The sequence below is a fragment of the Crocodylus porosus genome, unplaced genomic scaffold (assembly GCF_001723895.1).
Source record: "Crocodylus porosus isolate Cpor-Errol unplaced genomic scaffold, CroPor_comp1, whole genome shotgun sequence".
Taxonomy (NCBI): Eukaryota; Metazoa; Chordata; order Crocodylia; family Crocodylidae; genus Crocodylus; species Crocodylus porosus.
Window position 1 is genome coordinate 1144959 of NW_017728929.1, and position 26858 is coordinate 1171816.

General features: G+C 42.3%; 1 protein-coding gene across 2 annotated transcripts; it reads left to right on the forward strand.

Annotated features, from left to right (window-relative positions):
- The first annotated feature begins 1727 nt into the window (after positions 1 to 1727).
- SAG (S-antigen visual arrestin) lies at positions 1728 to 26858 on the forward strand. 2 transcript variants are annotated; one of them, XM_019542892.1, is made up of 16 exons: positions 1730 to 2159; positions 3515 to 3647; positions 4138 to 4198; positions 4305 to 4349; positions 4621 to 4814; positions 6405 to 6464; positions 7575 to 7642; positions 7843 to 7978; positions 8381 to 8465; positions 10900 to 10972; positions 12549 to 12686; positions 13729 to 13806; positions 15492 to 15515; positions 15989 to 16047; positions 23929 to 23938; positions 24614 to 24815. In XM_019542892.1, exons 2-16 carry the CDS (start codon positions 3579 to 3581, stop codon positions 24711 to 24713), a joined length of 1200 nt encoding a protein of 399 aa, XP_019398437.1. In that variant the 5' UTR covers positions 1730 to 2159; positions 3515 to 3578; the 3' UTR covers positions 24714 to 24815. The 2 variants fall into 2 exon arrangements, with proteins under 2 accessions (XP_019398436.1, XP_019398437.1); XM_019542891.1 differs by lacking the exons at positions 15492 to 15515; positions 23929 to 23938 and having other exon boundaries at positions 1728 to 2159; positions 24614 to 26858.

Below are 26858 nucleotides of genomic sequence, written 5' to 3' on the forward strand. Positions count from 1 at the left end.
AAACTAATAACTGAATGGGAGACTGCAACAACGCCCCTTTAGGAGTAAGCGGGCATAGACTTCCAGGTGAAGTTGGAGGGAAACAGTATCTCTGGAGCTGATCTCTCCTGTTTCCATTCAGAGTTTGGGTTTGGACTGAGCAGCGTGGAGAAAATTAACTCTTAAATATGCCCTTAAAGTACTTCAGTGAAGCAGTGGCTAGAGGCCCTGATCAGCTTTGGGGCTTTGCAAAGCAGCCAGCAGAAGCACAAAGGAAGTCAGAGAGGCCCTGTCCATCCTAAAAGGCTGACTAATGTCTTTCTTCCCCATTGCTGCCTACCCTCCTCTCCAACAACAGCTATTGAATGCTCCTTATCAAATTAACATTGACATTAAATTACCATTAACCTTCTAACAACTGCAGCTTTGCAAGACATAAGCCAAAGAATTCTAGTCTTGTGGAACAGGTAAGGGAATGCGATCATGACCAGCCAAATGAGCTGTCAAGAGAAATGGCCTTTCTTCCTTTTGCCCCCAGCTTACGCTGTGACAGTGTTGTGTGGCAGAGTAGCCACAGTACATCTCATGTTTTCCTTACAGCAGGACTGGAGATTTCTTTTCCTGTGGGTACATATTTGCTTCTTCCAAAATATTCTAGCCAAGAAGAGGAGGGATTTCAGAATGTCTTAATCCTTTAGGCCAGCAAGGCTACAGCCAATTCTTTCCAACTACTTTAGTTGGTCAATAAAAGATACCGGATTTATGCAAAGAATCTTGCCTGCTTAATGCTTTAGGAGCAGAAGCCTTGTATTAGTCACTGTCAAGGTACTGTGGCACCCTTGTTTGACTTGAGATCCTTACAAGTGTGTGCCAGGGTGCCACTTGTTCTTAGTATTAAGTATGCAAACTTGATTCACAAGGGGTAGGGAAGTTATTTTGAATAGGAGCCCAGGGTGTCAAAAGCATTCAGACCTGTTGTGGTTTTTCTGAGTTCCTTGCAAAAGAATTTCTTTAGGGTTTTGTGTTGGGTTTGTAGTTAAAAATGAAAGAGCTGGTATTTTCCAAGGGGTGCCTTGAACATAAAAAGGTTGAGAAATACTGTCCGAACGAAGTACTGTGGCCACTTCAGAAATGCATGAAAATTTGCTGTGTTGACTTCAAGTAAATATTGGGTGACTTTTCCCAAAAGCAAACTGGATTTCCCTTCAGGGCTCCTTCAAACACACTCTCAAGAGAGACTATTCAAGGAGAGAACGGAAGCAGTACTATGCGATCTGTCTCTAACCAAAATGAGCTGGTGAATACAGCTGCTTTTGAATAGTTTACTCACCAAAAATTACACTCCCTGGTTTGTGAACAAAATCAAATTGCAATCAAAGCAAAACAAACTCCTTTCAGACTATTTATGAGCAAAAAGAAGCTAAATTGATCAAATTTCTTTGCTCCTCTTGACTTAAATTTTTAAAACATGGATATCTGTCACTTCTCTTTTTTAAGCTAATTGGAACAACAAACAGTATGTTGGCAATCTACATTCTGTGCATAATATGTCAGGGGAATGCTGGTGGAGCAACAATAGATGAACTTACAGCTTGTGAAAATAACTATGATGATGTGTTTGCAACCCTTAGAGTCTAGACTATGTAGTATTTATAGAGTCTTGTTCTAATGCTGGCAAATTAAGCATCTCACAAATGGCTCTTTAGCTTCTTATTAGCTGTATGATATGTAACTACAATAGATAAAAGATGGAGACAGAGCTTTAGAACAAAGCAATAACACTCCTGTTCTCTGTAAGTCTTTGTGTTGTCCTTTATACAGCTATGAGTCTGGCCATGACATTGTAGACCTGTTCATCAGGCCTGTGCTCCCTTAAGTAATACCCAACACTGCTGACCTAGCCAGTTTCCAAATGGATCTTAATCTAGGTACATTATTTACTCCTTGAGTGGGATTAGTTCTTGAAATCTTGGACATTAAGAGCTGGAAACATCTCCAAATCGACTACAAATTGTGCTCAGTTCTCACCTGGAAGCTAGTGGTTTGCTCCCACACACAAGAAGGATAAATAGGAACTGTCTGCCTGGAAAATACCTTTTGTTCAGTGTTAGGAGTTCTCATCTTATTCCTTGTGTAATGTTTTCTTCTGGCAATTGCTGTGACATTTAAGACATTGGAAGGTATTTTAACTTTTGACTATTTTTATGGGGGTATTTTTGTTTTCTCCTAAATCTTATGGGTCTTTACTCTGCAGTGTGCGAGTGGGGGAGGGATATGTTCCCTTCAGAGCTTCATCAAAGAATTTCATTCTGGACTTAAATGAATTGGTGTTGCTTTCAGCAAAGGGTGAAATTCTAAATATTTGTCTCACTTTTCCTGATGTTCCCTGTGACTGATTGATTGTTTCCAAAGTTGAATTGAACTTTCTCCGGAGGGGAAAATTTTCGTATGTCTGTATACAGCATAAGTTTTCCCTATAAATACCTTTTATACCCTCTGTCTAAACCTTTACAAGCTGACAACGTAAGCAGCAGAACTGGCTGAAAACTGGGTGTAAAAACAAAGAGCATCCAATCAAATGTATAAACTTTTTCTGCCTTCTGGACTAGTCTAGCTTTGTCATTTTCCAAGGTAGCTTTGCAAAATTTTAGTTTAAAAAATAATGATTTTTAATATTTGGGGAAAATTCAAGTAACAGTTGAGTTACGGCATCACCAGTGTTACTAAGGGACTTTAAAATCAGCTGCATGTGCACAAAGCAGACAGCCACCTATACAGTTTTGCTTAAAAATTTTCATTAAGGTGTAAGGGCTGGGGGAAGATGGAGAATATTGAGGTGAATGGAAATGTCCTTGCATGAAAAAAGGAAGGCATCCTGAGTTAAAGGGTCAAACTTTAACATCTTTTTCCTTTAAAGCAGTGATTCTCAACCTGAAGGTATCCCTTGTTAGACTTCAGGCACCCCTCTCCAGCTCTTAGTTTTCACTCCTTTTTTTTTTTTAGATTACAGAAAAATAGTAGAGCAATTATTCTGTTGCAAAGAACTCAGACTACAGTTCCAATTTAAAATCTGTGTGTTTATCTTGTGAATCATGTTTGCCAGAGCACCTAGTTGAGAATCACCTCCTTAAAAACTGACTGGCTGTCCCATATGTGGCTGTGTTTCCAGTTCACTTCCAAAGCAACATGAAGATTCAGCTGCATCCCTGCATCACTCTCTTAGTAGCTTAGATACTGAGATCTTGCCTTTATTTTTGGAGCTTAAATGTAGGCAAATAGGTTAAAAAAGAAAGGGAAAAAAAAAAGATTCTCCCAGCACCAAAGTTGTAACTCAGATTTTCTAATGAAATAGTAATAGTTTCTACTGGCAGGAATTACCCACCTTGTAACAGTGGTAAGGGATTGTGGCTTGGATTAAAAGGCCCATCTGCTAAGAAGATAATGCATAGTGAGGATAGTCTTTGTTTAAGGTACTATAGAGGTGAGTTAAGAATTTCTACCTCATTAGACATAACTGTGCTCTAATTTCATTCAGTGCCTAAAGGTCTTTCGTTGCAAGGAGGCTTCACTTTTGTACAGTCACACACCCACGTGTGGAAATGAGCTGCCCTGCAAAGAACTCTGGCCGGAGGCAGGTTATTTTCAGGAAGACTTCACGTGACAAGTCGGTAAGTAACTCAAGAATTGGCTTGCATTGCCACTACAAGAAACAACTTGTTCTATATTCAGGCCCAGTCTGAGCCCTAGGAAGCTGTATATATGTAATACTCAGAAAATGGACAATTTTTGATCAACAAAATGATGAAAAGTTACTTCAGATAGCAACTCACCTCCTGGCCTTCCATTGGACAATGCCTTTGCTGGCTACCCAGATGTCTAAATCAACATTAATTCTCTCTTCAGTCTGATGTCGCAGAAGTTCATAGCTGTACAGCTCTGAGCCTCTAAGGCAAGGAGCTGTGTTGTACTTGTGGGACTCAATCCTGCAATGTGCTGAGCCCACTACTCTGATCAATTAAATATTTTAATGACAAAATAGTCCCATTGATGTCCCTGGGAACTACTCATACTTAAATATTTTTGCCAGCTCAGGCAACATACTTAGTGTGTTGTAGGATTGGCTGTTATTCAGTTGGGATGTCTTTCTCCTTCGTATAGCTAACTGTCTATCTGGGGAAACGAGACTTCATTGACAAAGTAGAGAGCGTGGAACCTGTCAGTAAGTATAGATGCATCCTTGCTACAGATTTTTTCAACTCTTACTAAAAGATAACATCTTTCTTCCACACTGCCTAATTTTTACTCTTTTCTCTTTTTGTTTCTAGTTGGTGTTGTTTATGTGGATCCTGAGCTTGTCAAGAAGAAGACAGGTGTGATATTTTATGTAATTTCAGAAATTTCCATTTCTCTTCAAAGTGATCTCCCACAGCAAAGCAATAATTTATCTTGCTTCCTAGGGTCTACATGGTCTATACACATTTTGTCCTATTTTAGCGAGGAAAAGCTCCAGTTACTGGGCATGCTGTTTGTACTTGTCCAGAGCTTCAGTCTTATTATCCAACTAATTTATGGTGCTATTTATAATATGAATTGGAATTGGGCCAGAGAGCATGCGTAATCTGCTGTGTGTATTCTTTACAGTGTATGTGACTCTGACCTGTGCATTCCGTTATGGCCAAGAAGACATTGATGTGATTGGCCTGGCCTTCCGAAGGGATCTGTATTACTACAGACTGCAGTTGTACCCACCAGCATACAAGCCAGACTCTCTCACTCCACTACAGGAACGTTTGTTGAAGAAGCTGGGGCGTAATGCTTACCCCTTCATTTTTACAGTAAGTGTCTCACTAAGCCTCTAGCTTGCTTCTTGTCCACTGCCATCTGGGCTGTGAATGCTCCAAGGCTACCTGAAGGAAGGGATTAATAATAACAAATCTAATAATCTAACTTTGAAACAAAAGTTAGGCCTTATTTATTTATTTATCCCAAATGTGCTCAGCATTTAGTAGGACGGTGTTCCTTGATGCCTGCAGGAAATTGGTCATAAAATGCAGACAAATGTGGTGACTTTTATGACTGTTAAACTGGGTTAATTCATAGATTGTTAGGGGCTGGAAGGGACCTTGCAGATCATCAGGTCCAGCCACCCCACTCCAGGCAGGAAAACAACAGGTCAATTGACCCCAACGTGGTGACTGTCCACTCTCCTCTTGAAAACCTCCAGGGTAGGTAACTGCACCACCTCTGGAGGGAGTTTATTCCCTAGTCTGGACACCCTGACTATAAAGGAGTTTTCCCTAGTATTAAGCCTGAAGCAGCCTTCCAGGAGTTTGTATCCATTGGTCCTAGTCTTCACTAGGGGTGCCCTAGTGAACAGTTGTTCACAGAGCTCTTGATGCACTCCTCTGATATAGTGGTAAGCCGCTATCAAGTCCCCTCTCAACCTTTTCTTCTTTAGGTTAAAGAGGCCCAGGTCCCTCAGCCTTTCCTCGTATAGCTTGCCTTGCAAGTCCCTGATCATATGGGTGCCTCTTTTCTGTACCCTCTCAAGTTTTTCCACATCCCTGCTGAAGTGCAGCACCCAGAACTGGATGCAGTACTCCAACTGTGGTCTCACCTGTGCTGAGTACAGCAGGAATATCACTTCCTTAGTTTTACATGAGATGCATTGGTTGATGCATGCCAGCGTGGTGTTTACCTTGCTGGCCACTGCATTGCACCGACAGTTCATATTCATACAATGGTCAATCATTACCCCTAGGTCCCTCTTGGCTGTTGCTATACGTTACCAGATCAATGAACTAGGGTGGGTCTGAGTTATGAAGTGCCCTAAAAAGTCAATATTTAGAAATTGCTTTGATACGTGGCTTCCTTGAGGGGGCCACAAGCACTGTGTTGACTGGAAGGTTGGTGGGGTCCACCATAACAGGAAATGTTCAGATGTTTAACCTGACTGCCACTGCCTAACAATAGACATTTTATGGTATGTTTGCATCCTTTCTCCTGTGTTGTCTACCCTAGCCCTAATCCTCCTGCCCAATATCCTCAGATCCTGGGAAAATATTCCGATACAATACTGAAGGGTGCCAGTCTAAGAGCCAACATACAGGATGGTATTTAGTGATAAAAGCAGATTTGCACAGCTGTGTTCTGAAGGGACTTCATGAAGTCTCTGTGCCAGACATGCATGTAGCCTACTTGTTCCCAAGTTTTCTAGGCAACAACACAGGACAGCTGAGTGTCAGCATTGGCACAAAGCTGTCCCAGACCTAGTGCTGAAAATCAGCTGATTGACAGCATCCAAAGGGCCTCATCTTCTAGGGCTGTGAGTTTTGCACCTTTCATGAGTATTATGTTATTTTATGAAGAAAAGAGCTTGGAGGTCTAAACAACTTTTTTTTTTTTTTGCCTCCTCATTCCTTCAGTTTCCAGACAATCTGCCCTGCTCAGTCTGCTTGCAGCCATCCCCTCGTGATGCCAGTAAGGTGAGACCAACAGGATTTTATATCCTCAATGTTTTCATTGGGAAGAAGATAATTTGAAAAAAAAATATTTGTCTGGCTTGAAGAGTACAGAAGCAAGAGCTAGGTAAACGGGGGTAAATATACCTCTCATCACTGGAAAGACTGCATGTTGTGAATGCTGCTTGTGTTTGACACGAAACAAGCTAGAGAAAGTTGTGGAGTCAGAGTTTGGGCACTTGGAGTAGGGCGCTGAATCCAACTGTTAATAACAGTCAACTAACAGCGTATCTATTATAAAAGATAAGCACATGATCAAACCTGAGGTATTCCTTCAGTGCACTGTTGAAGTTAGTCAGTCCCAAATGGCATGAGCATGGCAATGCTTAATGGGTTCTTGCAAGATATCCAGTTGGATCAGATGTAGAAGAAATCAAATGCTTAAAATGTATTGATTTGTTAGACCATGCCAATATATCCCACTAATCTATAGCATATGTGAGAGAGAGATGTTGGCTTCAGAAGTGACGGAAAGTTACAAGGTAATGATATGTTCTTCAGATTTGATGCAGTTAATGAGAAAAATCCATTCACTTTATTGGACACTCGTCCAAATGACAAGAGTGAGTGTATGAGATTGAATAATGCAGATGCTGGGAAGACAGTGGGTGCCACAGGAGTACGTGGAGTATCTGATTTGCTAAAACAAAATATTTTAGCAAAAGGTTTCACAAATCATTAAGGAATGCCACTTGCCTACATAGACCTTTGCAGAATTATCTAAATTACATGCAGTCCTGCTGGAACAAGAGTGAGTATTTTGCTGATCATGGAGTTGTTTTCAGACACTGAAAAACAGAAGGCCTCCATTTGTGAAAGACTACTACCTCTAGATGCTGGCATAACCAAGAAATTTAGAAACATAGGGTACACATTTAAGTTTAGGTCTACAATACTTATCTTCGCAGTGGGGATGCCAGCTGTTAAGTTCAGGGTGAAGTTTCCATACCATAGGGACGCCTGCGGAGTCCTCATTATAGAAAGATGCCTAAATATGTGCTAAAATGTTCCCAGCCTTAGAACTCCAATCTTACAGATTCTCTCTTGCTATCTGTCTCTCTCCTGGCCTGGAAGTCCTGTGGAGTCGACTTTGAGATTAAAGCTTTCCATGCAGAGAATTTGGAAGACAGAATTCGCAAAAGGTAACAGAATGAGTGTTTTTAGCATTGGAGGGTTGGGAGATGAGTGCAGGCTGTTCAGCTTGTTCAGTTCTACTTCATAAATTGCTGGTCAGACCCTCCTGTTAGGAATGTTCCTGAAGGTGTGAGCACAAACAAGCCACCATCTCAGTGCGGTAGCAGGACTTGTTCTGTTAACTGCCATTCTGTTTGCTCTTTTCCAGGCACTCTGTGCGCCTGTTGATTCGTAAGATGCAGTTTGCTGTGGAAGAACCAGGACCTCAACCTCGAGTTGAGACCACTTGGCAGTTTTTCATGTCAAGTAAACCATTGCACTTGACAGCATCCCTCAGCAAAGAGGTGAGAAATCTGGGCCAGGGAGCATGGGATGATCATCATTGAAATTCAGATACTTATTTCACTGTCCCCTGTCTTGAGATCTGTGTTTGGGTTCAACCTGCATTTGCCCTTATAATCAAGAGCTCTGTTTCTGGGAGAAGCTTGGAAATGGAGTGCATGAGCTCCTTGACTCATCTCTTCAGGACTCAGCAGAGTTACTAAGGTCATTGGAAAGGCTTTTCTTGTCTTCCATGTGTGTTGAATCAGGCCCTTGGAAATGGCTGTAGTTAAGTGGGTGGGGGGGCATTGACCACTCCAATCTGCAAGGCTTTCTGTTGCATGTAGCAGGGACTAGAATTGTATTATTTGTGAGACAGCCCTCCTGCTTGATCAAGTTCAGCATTGCCAATCTGACTCTTCTAGCTCTACTACCATGGTGAACCTATTCCTGTCACAGTCACTGTGACCAATAACACCGAGAAGACGGTGAAGAAGATCAAAGTGATGGGTAAGGTTTTACTGTTGTCCTTAGTCCTGCGAGGGCTGCAGAGTGCTTTTGTGATTGAACAGCACTTGGAGCAATGTAGGACCTAGTAATCTTACTAATTTTTAAACCAGTGTTCTTGTGCTGCTGCTCTACTGCCTTTCATAAAATAGTATGCTCCAGGGGGGTCATCTGCTCACTCTCTTGTCCCCAGTTAGGCATCATGGCTCTGAGGCCTCTAGATGTAGCCCTTTGCCTGTACTCACAATTGAGTCTGGCTTTTTACCTCATTAGCAGAGAGATAATTAGCCATGATAGTCTCAAGTTTGGCAGAAGGCAAGATAAAGATTCACCTTATAGACTAATTATATGACTATATATAGTACAAGCTTTTGTGAGCTCAAGTTCACTTTGTGAGATGCTGTTAAAGGACAGCATAGAGCAATGTATGAAGTGGAGTGATATGAATATGAAGGAGGGGAAAAATGAGGGAGAGGGAAGGTGGAGGTGGGGGGATAGACAGAAAAACAAAGAACCCACAGGAAGAATGGGGTCACAAAAGCTAATCCAGGTAATGGAATAAGAATCTGCAGTCCCTCCTTGAACCATACTTAACACAATCCAGTTTATAGATGATTTCTTGTTTTGCAATTTCCTGTTCAAAACGGCTTTTAAAATTATGCTGCCAGAGAACAGAAATCCTGATGTCAACAATGGATTTTAACCTTGTTAACAGAAATGTATGGCATTGTAGGAGACTGGCCCCTTTGGTGGCACTGCAAAGCACATCCCCATTCTTTCTCACAAGGTTTCCTCAAATCATATATTTAAAGTTTAACTCTAGTATTACCTCCTATTGTTTTAACTTGTATTACAGCATTACCTTAGGGACCTCTCTTGACATGAAAATTTCATTGTAATTGGTCTTCTGTTGATCAAAGACAAAGGTTAGGAGAAAGACCAAAGACACTGATGAAGCAGCTTGCCGAGGAGTTGCACAAAAACAGAATAGAGATCTCAAGTCCCAATCCAGTGCTGTTGCTTGAAAGCAAAGATGACAGGTGTCACCAAGTGAGAGATTAAGAACTTTATTGGGAGACATCACCAAAGATCCTAGTTTTCCATTTGCCATGGAAAACCACAGAAGAACATAGATAGAATCCTTGTTTCTCCATGACCTACCAGAAGTGCAACAGTGTCCTGTGGCAAGCAACACCATTTCTGCTCTTTTTTATTTGTGCTGTGATCTTTGCCTCTCGACCAATCAGTGGGGGGGAGGAAGGGAGAGGGGTTGTGCTGTTGATTGTCCAAGAGGTAAAAACCACAGCACAAATAAATGAGAGCAGAAATGGCACTGCTTACCATGGGATGCCACTTTGCTTTTTTGGTGGGTTGTGGAAAAACACAGTTTTTTGTGGGGGGGGGGGTTTAAACAGATTTTCTGCATTTTTCCCCATAGAAACCTAAGATTCCTGGTCATCACTGACTGGGGGATGTTTTCCAGTGAAGTTCTGCAGGTTCTGGCTCTGGGCCTTGTGCCATTCAGCGTTGCTGTTAGCAATGATTTGTAATTAAACAGAAAATCACTACTGCTGGTGGAGGGGGTACAAAACACCCTCCTCTCATTGACCTTATAATCAAACAGAGTAACCTGAATTGCTTTGTAGCTGGCCCGTTTAGACAAATGCACTGTAACATAGAAATGCAGGTTCATTAGTCTAGAAACAAACAAGGCCATTTATCCTAGTGTGACTCTGAAAAGTATTGTGAGGCCATAATGGACAACAAATTTGACAAATGGACAAAAAAGTGTAAGATTGGAGCAAATGTGATCCTTGAAAGTGTAGATAAGGGGAGGAGTAAGTAGTAGTTGGGATGTGATTTACCTCGGTATATGGCATTCATTTGCCAAGAAATGTCAAAAGTTTGGGAAGGGAACAGAAAAGAGCCACACAAATGACGTGAGGACTGGGGAAAATGCCTTTCAGTGAGAGACTAAAGCACTCCATCTTGTGGAGTTTATCCAAAAGATCAAGAGATGGCTCAATGGTGTCAGTACCTTCATTCAGGAAAAAATGCCAGGTATTAGTCTGGTCCTCACATCTAGCAGGGAAAGGCAGAAGGAACTAATGGCTACAAATTGAGGGGAAGGTGCAAAGGAAATTAACCATTGGAATGAATGACCAAGGGCAGTGGGGAGTTCTTGGCCTCTTGATGTCTTCACATCAGGATTGAATGCCATTCAGGAAGAGAAGTGTTTTAGTCAAACGTTTTTGGCCCAGTGCAGCAGTTCAGACTAGGTAACCACATGGTCCCTTTGGGCTGTAAAATGGCATGGGCTTTGCCTGGTGCCCCTCTTTGCTCATCCAGCTCATCAGAATTGTAGAGGCTGGCTGTACAATGCTGCCTGTGTGTAACCTCAATGTGCCTCAAAAATATGTTGTTATTTTTGTTTCAGTGGAACAAGTTGCCAATGTGGTTTTATATTCAAGTGACTATTACTCAAAGGTGGTAGCAACAGAGGAAGCACCGTGAGTGTCTCAGCACTGTTTTCCCTTCCTTGCCTTGCTCAGTCTTTTACTTTCCATCCCTTTAATAACTTCCACTCCAGAAAAGAGGGACTGTCTCATTGTTTGGACGGAGTTTCCTAATGTCACCTTGCCTTTCTCTAAGTAGGGGGACGATAAGGTGAGCTTCTGTGTTTTAATGATCCATTCTTTCTCTGTGCCATGGCTATGACAAGCAGCTCACTTAATGCACTGAGAGAGATCTTTTGCCAGCTGTACTTCCATTCTTAATGACGGATTAATAGGGTCTTACTTTTTTTTAGACCATCGGGGATATCCCCATTTTCTACTCTGTGATCTTTACAATGATCTCAGAGGCTGACAGGTGTCATGCACCAATCTATCCCTTTTAGGATGTAGGAGTTTCAAAATACTGTAATTTTTCCCAAACCCAATTTGGAATAGTTATGTATTAATACAGTTTTCAATGTGTATTTAATATCTCAATATTTGTGTAGTTGTTATTAGCACATGATACTTAAGTAATAAATATACTAGTTTTTGAGTACAAAAAAGTCCCTTCTGGTGGTGGTAGGGCTAATGACAAATTAGGACATGCTTCTGCTCTCAGTTGTAAATTGCAATTCCCACTGACAACTACTCCTGTGATTGTTACTCACCTGCTAATCTATACATATATTTGGATTCTGTATCTCTTACTGTATTAATGTTCGTATAGGAACAGTTCCACCATCCTGATGCCTTCCACATAGTTTTAAAATCACAGAACCTAACAGTCCACAGTAAGTCCACTAGTGTGTCTTCATTAAGTAACCCTGAGAAATTAACCAACTGGACTCTCGCACACATCCCACTTACCTTATCATGTACTGGCCTCTCAGTCCACTGCCCACCCATCGGTTACTAGAAGAGGTGAAAATGAGTTTTACAAACCAGAGTTAGTGTGGCTGTATCTCATGTGGAGTGAAACACTAACACATGAGGCATGTAATGCCCATGTTCAAAAGATTCAAAGGAGCCAGGAGGGTGAAATAATTGAGAGAATATAAATTGTTGACTGCAGCTTGATTTGGTCTGAGATTATGTGCCATGACTTATTCTGTTGTTATGCCCTTCACTCTGGTAATGTGTGATTTGAGCATAATTTAAAAGAACCTACATGCAAAGATTTCTGATGGGAAAGGACTCCGTGGTCCAGCAAAAAAGATCCAAAAGAAAGAATAAGTTGAAGACTAACTCAAACTAGAAATTAACTGCCAACCTCTAACAGTGAGAGAAGCTTACTATTGGAATTGTTACTAAGGACCATGGAAGACCTCCGTCACTCAGAGCTTTCTTAACTCATAATTGGATATCTCTAAAAGAGATGTGTATTTTCTTTTTCAGCTGGAAGCTATAGAGGTATCATTGGCGAGGTCCAATGGGCTTGTCTTATGCAGACTAGATCATAGTGGCTATTTTTTAAAGAAAGTTCTGAGCAATTGATGCCTGGCTTTGGAATCTGTTCTGAAATGTTCTTCACCAGTTTTGTTCATAAACTTTAATGTGCGTCTCACTTTCCCTCACTACATGCACCCAGGGACAAGGTGCCACCGAATGGTAGCCTCACCACAACACTGAAACTTGTGCCCTTGCTGGCAAATAATCGTGAGGTACGGGAGATAGCACTGGATGGAAAGCTGAAGGATGAAGATACTAACTTGGCTTCTAGTACCCTGTGAGTTCTATTTTGAAGGATGCCTACTTATAGAGACTGCCAACGCAGAAGGGAGAGTAGAGAGGAAGTATCTTTCTGTCACATTAAGATGTGCACACATACACCCTCCCACTCCCATCTCAGTAAGACATTGGTTAAATGAGTGATTTGTTTTATTTAGGGTTGGCAACCTATGGCCTGCAGCCCAGATACATCTCACTGAACCACTGGTTGTGACTCAGGGATGTGGGGTTTCAGTGCCATTTGGCAGCAGGAGGCCCTCTCTGTGCTGCCATGGGTGCACACCAGTGGTGGGTGGGTCCTGGTACCCATCGCTCTGTCCTGTTTAACCTAGAGTGGCTCATTCTGGCCTGCAGTTGAGAGGCTGTCTACCTGCTTTCTTCTATATTGTGTTTACCATGTTCACTTGCATACCATATGGCCATACCACATGTACCTTTCCCCCCAAAATCAGCCTTCCAAGATTGGCATTTGTATCTTAAGTGTGGAAGCAGGGCTTTTTTCTGGAATAGAAGCATGAACACGCAGTTCTCAAATGGCTACTAAAATGCACAGAAACAATATTTTATGTAGAGAAACTTGTATAAAGAGCTATTTATAGCAAAGAAGCAATAGTCTTGCAAGGGTTTGAGGTCTAGCCTTGTTGCTATCTTGCCACACTAGGAAGATCCTGCTGCCTCATCCAGGCTGTCTTCTGGGATGTTGCATTTTCTAGTCACTCTGTTTCCAGGAGGATGTCTCACAGTCACCCATGACTCTGGAAGTTTGTTTTTCTATATTCTGCCTCCCCAAACAAACAAACAAACAAAAGGTGCATGTTTATTTGGGGGCTTATGGTATACAAGAAAACATGGTATTCAGAATCTGTTTCCATTTACTAGCTCCCTAAGGGATGTATAACAGTTCCCAAGTTATAAAAGGGCACTCCCAATGTATTACACCCAGAAAAATTAGGATGGAATGCACTTGTGTCTTACTAGCTGCATGCTTGTAAGCTCTGCAGCTATACTGCATTGTCCTACTCTATTTTTCGTTCTTGTAGAATTAAAGAAGGGATAGACAAGACTGTATTTGGGATTCTGGTTGCCTACAGGGTCAAGGTGAAGCTCATCGTCTCGGGGTAAGTGCAGTAGATTTCTTGGTGTCTGCAGATGGTAAAAAGGGACTGAAAAATATATATACTGTAGGGGAATGCACAGGGCAGTCTATTTCTAGAAGAATGGAATATAAAGTTTAGGACAGTCTGGCTTCCTTTGCTGGAAACTACCTCACTTGGCCAATCCCAAAAGGCTTTCCTGATTGTGAAGAGTAAACTGTCAGGTGCCAAGATGCCCTTGTAGCTGAATTCTGAGTCTCTTGACTTCTTTGTTTTTTATTGTGTTGTTGTTTGGAGACTGTAACTTTTCTTCTATAAGAGGTCAAAAAAGCTTAAATCAAAATGCACTTCTTGGCCCTCAGAGTACTACAGGCTTTACGAGTTTACTGGGAGATGCTAATGTTATCTCACTACTTAGCTCAGTCTGGGAAAGCTTTTGCAACCTAGTTGATGAGAAGTGGTATTCAGTTTGAATGCAAATCCACACCATATCCAGAGCCTGACGAAGGTTCTTTGATCCCGAAAGCTTGCAGAAAAGGACAGTTTTCTTGCCATTTTCCAGTTGGTATAATAAAAGGTATCATTTTTTTAACCAAGAGCTCTAGTTTTTTGTATGTCTTTTTGTCTCAGACCACCATGGCTACCAAGTACACCCCTGAATCCATACCATGTACTCTCTGCCTTTCTGACTAGGATGTAAAGTAGTCAGTGGCTTGGCTTGTTCTTGTGATAAAGTAGCTGTTCCTTTTTACAGTCATCTGGCTCCCATTTCAGGGTGTTTGAAGTTCAGAAACACTTACCCTCCTTCCACAGAATGGATTCGGAAGACTAACACTTTATAAACTTTGCCTGATTGCCTGAGAGAGAAATAGCTCATTTTGCTCACTTAATTCTTTGTGCTTAGTTGTGCGCAGGAGGAGGTAGACAAAGTTATAGATATAAGGAAAGGACCAGTAGGAAGTGAAGTCAGTGGAGATGCTCTTGGAATTTTAACATCAAACACACTAAAAAATAATGATGTTCTGATGGACAGTCTCTTATTTCACAGTCACAATCCTACCCTTTTTCTGCAGTTACTACCATACTCCTTTGTATTAAAAGGAGTATTGAAATCATGTTAAGGAAATGAGGCAGATGAATGCCTATTGAATTGATGAAGCTTCCTAGTTATATTCTCACCTGTGTGTTCCATTCCATTTCTCCTGGCTGATATGACTATACAATATTTAGGATTGAATAGCACTCCTTATCTGCAGCCTATATCTTTCCACCTCATTTTTTTTTCTTGTGATTTACTGTGCCCCAACTTTCAGTATCACCTGCAGAATTGATTGTGGCTGAAATTACATAAAAGATGTCCACCAAATTTTTTGGTTTTTAAGAACCATGCAGGATACAGAGATGGGCTCTGGGCTTCTTAAATGTTACTGGTTTATTTAAAACCTCCAGAAGGCCTTGGAGCTCAGGACTGTCCTCCAATGAGCAGAAAATATCAGTTCTGAAACAGATGCATCATTGTGACATGACTACAGCAGCCACCTGGCAGTGGTCAAAGCCACCAGATTGTTAATAGTTTGAGAGCGCTGGTGCTGGATACTGAGGGAGGGACTGGGACAAGGGCAGGTGAGTGGGAGGCTATGTGTTGTTTGGAGGGAAAAATGAAGCACAGCAGAAGTTTAAAAGCTCTGTCTTTCTGTTTCCTTACTTAGCATTTTGGGAGATATCATGTCCAGGTAAAGCTTCTTTATTTTCTTCTTTTTCCAAACTCTATGATCATAGATATATCACTTTGCTTCCTCACCCTTCCTCAACTATCGTTCCTCCCCTGCCTCCCCAACCCCTTAAAACTAGTTGAGCAAAGGCATCTAAACTTGCCAATGAGATAAGCTAACGCTTAGACATCAATGCAAATTGGACTGTGACGTGTGTTGCCTATAGCAAAGAGCAAGAAAAGAATAGTATTTGGCACATCTTATGCTGAAACCAGTCATTGGTAGAGGAGGTTGCCTACAGCTGGGTTTTGGATGGATAAATCTGAGCATGGGTCTTTGTTGGGGACTGATTATAGCTGAGGTTAGGGATGGGTGGTGCTGGATTCTAGATCAGTGGGACTCAGGGTTGGATCAGATCTGTGAGGTGCAAGCCTGATTGAAAGGACAGTTATACTGGGCATGTGGGTCTGATACTTTCTCTTCTCTCTCCACAGTGAAGTGTGCACAGAGCTGCCATTCCGTCTCATGAACCCCAAACCTGAGGAGAATGCAGGTCAGTAGTGCCACATTTCAGCTTTTATTGCATACATAACCAGCCACCAACTCTTGCATATGATGATGGTTGCTGGAGTGGTCATGATTCCTACTATAACAGAAAACTAGCATGAGAGCAAGAAATATGCCAGAAGTAAGTGTGGTCTGTTCATCAACTTCATCCAGGAAGGAAGGTGCTGAGGTAATATATAACACTATCACACTCTCTCTTTTATTGCATCTGAGCTTACCTCTTTGCTGAAACACATGGTGGACTTCTCTCTTTCAGGGAACATTACACAGAAATTAGCATAAGAACTTAACTATAAAGTCTATTGTAAGGAAAAACCGTGAATGTAGCTGTTAAGACTTCGGAGTCAGACTCCAAGTACCATAACATTTCATAATAAACTTTAAATACACGTAAACATTGCAAATGCTGGAGTCCTTATGAAAGCCTTTTGTTTAAAAATTAAACAGGTAGTAAATCTGTTGCTCTTTCTACATACTTTCCCATTTTGTTGCTGTTACTATTATTTCAATGCAAGGCTTTAATAGGACCTTCACATTTCTCAAGCATGTGATTATAACCACAACTCATCTTATCTTCAGAGATTTCTCAATATATAGTACAGGTCAACTGGACTCTTCTGAGCTTGAGGCGAATGGTAGCATCTCTTTGTTTTCAGGTGCTTCAGGGCCTTCATAGTAAACAAGACTCTGATACTTCTAGCTAGCAGGATTCTAGCCCTTAGGTTTCATAGTTTCATAGGTTAATAACTAACTTGGCTCTTCAGTTGCTAGTGAAACAATTATCTGTAACCTTTACTAAAATTGTCCAGGTTTTAGGAACCCGCTTTCACAGCAAACCGATTCCTTAGTCCTCTACGGGTCACCTGTTGAGTACACAGGACCATATTTGTTGTATGGGAGTTGCAGGACTGCTTGATCAAAAGGAAAATAACATATCCAGCTTAAGAAACTACCAGTAACTGCCACCCCCCTTATCTATGCATATTTCCAGGTCCTTCTGAATCAATTTGCCCTCTACATGTATACAGAAATCAGTGTTACCTCCCTACTGCTTCACTCCTTTCTTTGAGCTACAGTGCTAAGCAAGGCATAGCAATGACGCCAGCTCCCTCAACACCCTTGGGTGGAGGGCAACTGGACCTGCAGATTTAAAAACATCCAGCCCTTCCAGAAGATCCCTAACTACATCTGCGCTGACCCAAGGCCTGACAGAGCTATCCCTGAAATTGTCCCTACATCTGGTAGGTGGGATGTCCCGGTCCCTGTTCAAGAAAACAGAGGCAAAGAAACTGTTAAAAATATCAGTTTTCTGATCTGGCGTAGCCACAAGATTACTGTTTGCGTCTGGCAGGGGCCCTGCATTGCCTGGTGCCCTCTTCTTGCTCCCAGTGTACTTGAAAAAGGACTTTTTGTTGTCCTTCATCCTGGACGCTAGCCTGGTTCCATCTCTGCCTTGGCCTTCCTAATAGCCCTCCTACACTCACGGGCCGAGGAGGAGTACTTCTCCTTGGTGATAGCTCCTCCCTTCCACTGGTTGTATACCACCCTTTCAGTCCCCAGGCATTGCTGAATGTCCTTGCTGAGCCAAGGGGCTTTCTGAGCACTCTTACCCCGCTTGCTTCTCTCGGGGACCGTTACCCTTTGGGCCTGGAGGATCGTCCCCCTAAAGTACAACCATCCCTCGTAGACTCCCATCTCCTCTACCTTCTGGGCCCTCAGTGCCTCCCCCACTAATCTCCGAAGCTCGTTGAAGTGGGCCCTTCTTAAGTCAGTGGCTTTAGTCTTGCTGTAAGCCCTTGACTCCCTGCATTGGATAGTGAATTCCAGCAGGTGATGATCACTATTGCCCAGGTGGTCAAGGACCTGCAGTCCCCTCGCCAGGTCATCCCCAGTGGCCAGGACCAGGTCCAGCAAGGTATTACCCCTACTTCATACTCCCAGCTAACAATCAGTGAACAAAAACTGCTCTTAAACTCCTAGAGATTGAATTTTAGAAGTCTTTGCCTATCGATTCTGTGCTTAAGCCACCTAGTACCCCTGAACTGAAGTAGTTTCTTGAACTATGTCAAGCTAGATTTCCCCAAGGGTAAAAATCTGCCAAATCCATAGGCAGTAACTATGACGGGTGAGCATCCCCTAGTGGCTGTAAACAATATAGCAAGATAAGCATAACAAATGAGAAGCAATGGCAGGGGAACTCCATGTTATAGGTTGAATATTTCTCAGAACAGAAAATCAAAGCATTTGAAGTTAATGCTTGGATGTGAGAGAGACATGGGACTGGGAGGCATCAAACTGTAGGCTCCTTATTGATTTCAGGGATGAGATAAGAATTAAGTTCAGGATTGCCAACTCCTTGGATTTTGTTTTTGTGCATCTCGTATTCAGTCTTTTCTTTAAAGGCTTAAAGCCACAACTGCTGTGTCTGACAGTTTGCATGACTATCTCTGCCTTTGTTGGTGGGAGGGAGGTGGGTGTTTTTAGCATCCCTAATTGCAAAGGAAAGCCTGGTAAGTATTGAATGAGTATAATCTGAAGGCAAATAAATAAAACCCAGAATCTCTTGCTCTCCTTTCTTTAGCTGAATGATTTCTTTTGTGGCCTGTCTCCTGACTGTGTAACACTTGGTGTTTAGCAATACTGCAGATTCTTCTATAGCCTACTCTTTGGCTAGAAAATTCTGGCAAAAATGCTTTAGAAAATGGATGGGAGGCAGATATTCTTCCTAAATACATGCATAATGCTTCAAACTGAGATCAGTCTCACTTTAAGGCTATGGCTGACTCTCATTCTGATTTGTGTGTGTGTGTAGGGTATCCCCAAAACACATGTTGGCAGGAGACTTCAGAGAGGAAACACAACTGCAAAATTTCTTTCTTGTATCACTCCCCACAATGCATTTTATTACCAAGGAAGTCACCCACATACATATTTGCTTAAATAACAGGCTTCCAACAGTTTACCCTTGGGTGAGGCATGGTTCAAGCATTCCATACAGATGGAAGTAGCAGATTTTCTACAAGTTAACAACAATAGGGTAGTCTTGCTAGCAATCCTGTTGGAAACCCTAAAAGTACTTAGTTGGGGAATGAAATGGTTTAATTTAAAAGGAAAATACAGTGGACAAAGGAGAATTCCTTTGAAACCTGCAGAGGAGATTTAGAAACTGTAGCTTATTGTCCCAAAAATATAGGATAAAACTAAACCTGGCAAATGAAAATGGCAAACTGAAAAGCTACCCAGATTCTACAGTTTCTACGTTTCTTTATGTTGTCTCTCACCACTATTCTTGTTTGTGATTTCATGCTTTTGATGTGCAATTGTCTCTCCTCCAGCTTATCTCTGAACTCTGAGAAACAAGATGTACTTAATTAGTGAAATAGCATCTAATTTAGAATTTAGTGAATCAAAGTTAATTGCAGAGACTGCACTGAAGCAAACAGTGTTTAGAGAATTGTAAAAGCCCCACTAGTTAGAATAATTCTTTTTCAGCTGATTGGGCAACTTCTATAACAGGGACATTCAAAGGCTGATGAGCAGGGACCTTGAGATTTACTCTGTATCTTCATCTTTCCCTTTATCATCGCTAATGAGTCAGAACTACCAGTTGAGCCCCCTTCCTTATTCCCTGGCTCTTCTTTTCAGAGGGTAGGTGAGAGAAAGGGAGATTTAAACATACCACCCTATAACGCCAAAATATAGTGGGTTAAAAAAAAAGGAAAAATCTAGATAGGAAGGAACAAGGAAATAGCATTAAAATGCCCTCAGTGGATTGATGTTAATCCCCTACCTCATCCATGCTGCATATATGGGGTGAGTAAATAAACTCATCAGGATTTGTGCAGGGCTGAATTGGATCTATAGAACCTCAAACAGAAGGGCAAAAGGTATGAGCTTCTAGAGCAGTGGTTGGCAACCTTTTTAGGTTGTGGGTTGGAATCACCTAGCTCAGGCCAGAGGTGGGTGGGAGGTGCCAGGATCCAGCTGTTTTTCTCCACAATAGCATGGAAAAAGTCCCCACTGCCAAACTCCACTGAAGTCCCATGTTCGCAGGTTGAATCAAATGGCTTTGCAGGATTGATCTGGCCCATGGGTCGTAGGTTGTCAATCCCTGTCCTAGAGGAAGGAGTAGAGGTTTTGGTCTTTTTCTTGGATTATATTTTGTAGTAGAGCAACTTTTTTGGAATCAATGGTGCTGGGCTCGTTTCACCTGCAGGTGATTTTGCCCCTCTTTGCTCCTTGACGCTTGCATTTTGAAGTATGCATTGCAGGGCTCATTTAAAAATGAAAATTGATATGCCAAATTATGGAGCTATTGCTGGTACCTTTTTGATGTCTTGGGGGATGGAGGGGTGGAAAGAACCTGATGATTACCTTTCCTTTCTAAAATTGATTTATAGCAGGGGTGGGCAAAATATGGCTTGCGGGCCAGATCCAACCCACAAAGGGATTTTGTCTGGTCTCCAGTGGGTCCCTCAGTCCCACCTGGCCCAGGCACGGGAGGTAGCTCAGGCTATGGCATGTGCAGCCAGTCCCACAAGGTCCCACAAGGTGTGCAGCAGAGCTGGGATGGCATGACAGCTGGACTTGCTTCCCAGCAGCGGCAGCTCCTTCCATCCACCACTGGACCCAAACCCACAGCCCACCACTCAAGGTGGAACCCATGTGGGCAGGGTGTGTGGCTGGGGGGGCTGGGAGTTGGCTGCAGGTGTGTTCAGGAGCAAGACAGATGGGCAAGGCTGGGACCTTTAGGGTGGGACTGTGAGGTGGTGACAGTGCAGAGCCAGGGTCTGGGGCAGAGCAACAATCTGCTGCCCGCATAGCTCTGCAGTGGGAATGGGTTCTACAGGCAGGGTTATGTGGAGAGTGGATTGCAGCTCTGTCCAGGGAAACCTACCCTGTCACTGCCCCAAGATTGGCACAGCTCCCTGCCCACCCATGGCCTCATCCCATCGAGCTGCCTCTATATGCCTTGCCCACGCAGGTTTGAACTGGTCTCCATGGGTGATGACAGCATGGGGCCAGGGTCTAGAGCAGAGCCACAGTTAACTCCCCACATGCCTCTGCCCACAGAATTGGTGCCTGTCACAGGGGCATGTGGGCTGCAGATCACAGCTCTGCCCCAGGCCACAGCCCCTTGAACCACCCAATGCTTCCAGCCCCACCCGCCTGTCCTGCTCCCTGTCTGCCCTTGGCCCCATCCCAACTGCCCAGCTGGGCATGAAGCAGAGTCACTTAGAGAGTTTTTTGGTGAGCTGTTACGTGATGGGGGAGGGAGAGGGGCAGGGTGTGGTGACCTGGCCTGCGACAGCTCACCAAAACTCCCTATGTGGCCTGCAAACCCAAATAATTGCCCACCCCTCAGTTATAGCCTCACTACCTAGGGTCTCATATGCTGTTGTTTATGTGTTGGTAGTGTAAGCTTTTTTTGATCAGAGCAGTTAGCTAAGTTCAGGGTATTGCAGATTGTTTCTGTTGGGAGGAGATGTTGCAGCCAGGTCTTTGCTGTTCTGTTATTGATAAAGAATGTATAAAGTCTTGTTCTTGTGACTGCAGCAAGAATAAAGCAAGCTAGCATCTGTTCATATACTTCAAGTCCCCTTCTAATCATTACTTTTCTTAGAGCCATGTTCCCAGTTGTGAAAGCTTTTAAATTTTTTTGCAACTCTCTAGTTGGTCTAATAAAAGACATTGCCTCTACCACAATAGTTCTAACTGCTTTTGCCTTTAGAGCAACATAGCTACAACCTATACCCCTTTCTTCTCCTCTGATATTTTTCTGTTGCTCACCTCCAACAGAAAGACATTTGTACCAATCGATGCCTTAGCCCAGTGTTTCCCAAACTCTTCCTCAGCATGACCCCGTTTATGGTCCCATTTCCTCAGCATGGCCCTTAGCTCCTAACCCACAGCCCCCCATCCCTGCAACCCCATCTGCTGATGTTGCAACCCCATTTTGGGAACTGCTGCCTTAGCCCCTGTGTTTGCTTCTCTTCCCAAGAGACTGTGGGTCCACATACCACAGCTTCACTCAACCTTGCTATGCAAGTCTGTTTTGGGCAATAGTCTCTATTGTTTCAACAGTTACTCAGCAATGGGGCCCTTTAGCTGCTCCTTCATTTAACATGAACAGATGGGTGGCTGTTATGTACACTGGTTTCATTCAGGATTAATTTCACCCATAAAAGTTGCACTTCTTTAAACTTTATTTTATACATGTCCTCCCCTTATATGTTGTCACTATCAAAAAAATTACTAAAATATTGAAAAGACTTACACTGCAAAAAAATGTATAGGTAGTGCACCTTGTGTCTTCCCTCCATAAAGTTAAGTGAGGTTAAAATCAAGCATATAATGAAAATTACCGTATGTCACAACTTTAATGATATGGAATCAGTGCTGTGGCTGCATAATAAAAGCTTTTAGGAGATCTTCCACATACGCTGCGGCATTTCATCATATTCTATTATGTCCTAAAAGACAGCACCCTCCTACCCAAACCCTGAGAAGCATGGTATATTTATTCAGATGTTAAATAGCTTCAGGAAAATGCCTAGCCGTATTCAGGCTCCAGAGAACTTTAGCTACATCATAACTATAAATAAAGGGCAGGATAAAGAGAAAAGGACAGGAATCTGAAAGACTGTTAGCCTTCAATTTAATGGGTCAATGGGAAACAAAAACAAGCAGCTGTTTTTAAGTTGAAATTATAGTTTACGTGCAATGTTGAGTAATCTTACTGGCATGTGCTGTGTCATGGGTTTATACTACATCATAGTTTCCAGCACTTGCCTGTGTTACAAGTCAGTATTTAATTAACTATAAATATAAACCTAAATGAAACTGCCTATTTTCTCCCAGCCCAATTTGTGAAACTGGTTGAATTCAGTACTTGTAGATATCACGATGGTCCCTCTCCCTGCCCCACCTGCCCTGTGGCCCTGGTCACTGAAGCACTTGGGATTACTGACCTCTCCTAGAAAAGACAGAGTAGTACATTTATTTAAAAGCTATATTCATTAGAACTAGGTTAATGAGAAATAAATGAGCAGCTGTTACTCAGTGAGCAGAAGTGACATCAAAGCAGCAGCCAGCAACCTTTCTCTATAGCCACAATGCAATACACACTACTTAATCACTGCTTTCCTGAGGTATGTCCCAGAAAACCAAATTATAGATTCATAGCCTCATCAAAGTGAGTGGCAGCAAGTATTGCTTCATTAGGATAGCATTAGTAAAGATCCGTTCCTGTAAACACCTGGAACTAGTTACAAAGGATTAAGTATAAGTTTTTAAGTGAGTGTAGCATTGTGAGCTCTGCTTTTTGTAGTATCAAAGCTGCAATATAAGGGATGAAATTCAGTGTTTAGTACTTTTTTTCCCCTGTTCTATTTCATTTCCTTAAGGCTTATTAATGGCCTCCTCTTCCAATCAGGCTGACTACTTAAAACACAGTGACAGACCAGTTAAAAGGAATATCATGTCCCATAAGCACTGCTCTCTCTGTCTGGTACTGTGGGCAGACACCTTTCACATCAGTTGTTTTTAGCAAGCCAAAGTAGGAAGGTCTGTCTTTGCTCTTCAGCCCCTTTGATGTTTGGGCTATGCTGCCAGAGCATATTTCCACTAAAAAGACCTGTATTTTGCTGCTTCAGGCCCTCCGCCTTGTACAGGTGCATTGGAATAATTAGCAATGCAAGACTTTTCTGGGCTGCTCAAGCTGTAGCAAGAAAACACCATCCAACTTATTTTTCTCTTCTCATTTTATAAGTGATTCCCCTGTTTAGCTCTGGAGTGTGAACATTCACCAGTCTAACCAGCTTGTGTGTCTTTTTTCCCTGCCTTTACTGCATGCTGATAATTACAGGGAAGGAGAGGTAAGATGTTTTTAAATGATGTCACACTAGTCATTTTATCCACTGGATCTCTTATATTCCCCAGAAGATCTGTCTGGAAGCTCTTAAAATAGCAAGAGCATGATGTGACAGGTTCCTAATTCTATTTAATAAACACCTTTAAAGGCTGCAGTTTATCTAGCTACAGATAGTAGCTATCTTGCTGGAGTGGCTACACAAAATGTAGCAAACTTTCACAGCTGTTGTACAGATGGGTGTGAAAAACAGCTGATTGGTGCCACCTCAGCTGACTCAACCAGTTGATGGTTCTGAAGGGACCTGACCCAAAGCCCAGTAGCAATGCTGGGACAGGATAAGTGGGGTACTAACTCCAGTGCTGAATGGCCTCTGGAGAGCCTGCACAGCAATAGCAGCAACAGCTGGGGTACAGGGAGCCTGTGTGATGGTGCCAGTGGCAGCAGCAGCTGCCAGTGTCCATGAGATCCCAATGGTGAGGTAAGGCTCTTCATTGCTTGGCACTACCCCTATCCCCCAGCTGTCCAGTGCTAGGTAGATACTAAAGGAAACATTAATATAGACTCAAGGCAGCATGTAAAACTGGAGAAGAAGCAAGGAACAAAGGTTCCCAGTATAAAGCTGTGCTATATTCAAAGGGTTTGTGCAGGCTTAAAAGGGCCTATTTTTCCTTCATTTCAGCGACCAGGATGCAGAACTGGTATTTGAGGAGTTTGCTGATCAACAGGTGGATGATGCAGCTGAGGATGGAGCTGAAGATGAAGAAAAGGCAAATGAGTGACTGGAAGAAGCAGCCACCAGAGGAGCTATGGAGTCTGGCATTAGTTATGAATGCACTAGGCCATAGCTTTTTAGATATATTAAACTGTCAGTTCTTGACACTGTAATGCAACATCCATGGATAGGTTGTTAGTAATAGGGCACCAACTTGGGATCTGTAGATCTAAAACCATGAGCCTCTGTTGCCAGAGTGGTAGCTCCATTAGCTAAAAGATATAGCAGACTCAAACCTTTTTGTGGTCCAGCTAGCAGAGAAGTAGCAAGACACATTACTCTCTCACGTGTTCATAACGGTACCAAATAAATTGGTTGGGTGCTGTCACACAATATTAAAACCTTGATCAACGGTGTGTCTGCTGTGAGAGTTTTCTCCCAGCCTCACTTTGGATCAAAGAGCCACTGATTCCGAGTCCTCAGTTCACTGGTAAGAATCTGTGCTGCCCACTGTAGGCATGGGAAGATTTAATTATACAGCTTGTGATCTGTGGCTTGGTTCAGCTGACAGCAAAAGGACCTTTGGCATTGAAAGTGGAAACAAAGCTGTTGTATGGAATTCCATTTCCTCATCAGTGCATAGTATTCTGTACCAAAAAACTTGATGAGACAATGCGGCAAGCCAATCCTTCTCCAAGTAACCTGCGTAGGCTTTTATAATGTCAATATTGCCCTCTTCCTGGGTTTGGGTTCTATGGAAATGGTCCCCCTGTGGTCTTGTCATTGTTTCTTGAGCAGCTTTATTTCATCTGTTTTATTAATTCCACCAAGTTCCCAGCTGCATTTTATCATAGTAGGTCCAAAGCCTTTCCTAAGCAGTTTCTGTAGGGTTTCAGGTCTAACATGATGGGTTAAATGAGGATCCAGCCATGCCACTCCATTGCTCGCAGCATCCAAGAGAACTATCTATCTCATGAAGTGATTTTGGTTTTTGTGCTTTAGCTAAGATACCCAAAAAAAAGGGCATATGTCTGACCAGGTCAAATGGCCCATGGAGCTAGCATAATGAAGACATGCCAGTTTTTGCAGCCAACCCAAGCCTACTAGCCCATTTGGCTAGTACAGTTAAAGTATACCAATTTCTGTAACATTACTTCCAGCGCCTTTGACTCCGCACTCTGTATGGTACCCATTTATAGCTAAGTCAGCTGTGGGCATTCTTCAGTACAAGTCCAGGATGAGATTTGAATTCACACCTTTGGAGGTAAGACGAGACTATTTAACTGTTCTGCTACCACTTTCTGGTTGATTAGTGATATGAGCCAATAAAAAAGTGTTAAGTAAGCCACATTAGTACACTCCTGTAATACTACATTACAACACAAAACAGCGCTTGCAGCTGTACTTTTCATATTAAAGTTGAGTCAAATGGAGATGTGCTCAATTTACATTATTCTAAGTATGTGTTTTTTCTGCTAAGAGATGTTGGTAGCCTCTTCCTAGTGTTCACTGGTAGCTGTAACCCCCCTGCTAGTTTCAGCATAGAATTTGGAGCCTGACTGTGTGAAGAGTTCTAGAAAGATATTGTACCAGTTTTAATAATTGAAGAGAACAACACTGACCAGACTTAATGGATCCATGGTTAATTAAGTCTCATTTACACAGATGGTCTGGTATCTAGATATAAGATAGTCTTGGGGGAAAAATTATGTGATGTATTTGAGATTTTTTTTCACCAATCTTATTTCCACCATGAGTTTAGGTATGAAGCTTTCCACATATATATTTTGCCCACAAATATTGCTGGTTATGGGAAAGTAAAGCATTTTGTACCTCTGGCCTGCAAGGTACCCTGAGCTTTTGACTTTCCTCACCAAGTCACCTCTGATGACAACACCCTGAAAGTGCATAGAACAAAATACGAATTCACAGCACTGAATGAGAGGGGCAGGAAGGGACATGCACAAAAAAGTTATAAAAATTATACCCATTTTTCTCAACCTGGCCTAGAAAAGCCTTATATGATATTTAGTATTTCACTTAGTATTAGAAGTTTCAAACCCTTTCCATTGTGCTTTTATATAGGGAAGAAAATTCTGTTTGTTTCATCTGCTTATTATTGCCCAGCAAGGTAGGCTGGACTTCCTGTTCTCCTGCCCTTTAACCAAAAGATGCTGACCTTTGTTAGTAATAAAGAGATCTTTGGTTTGAA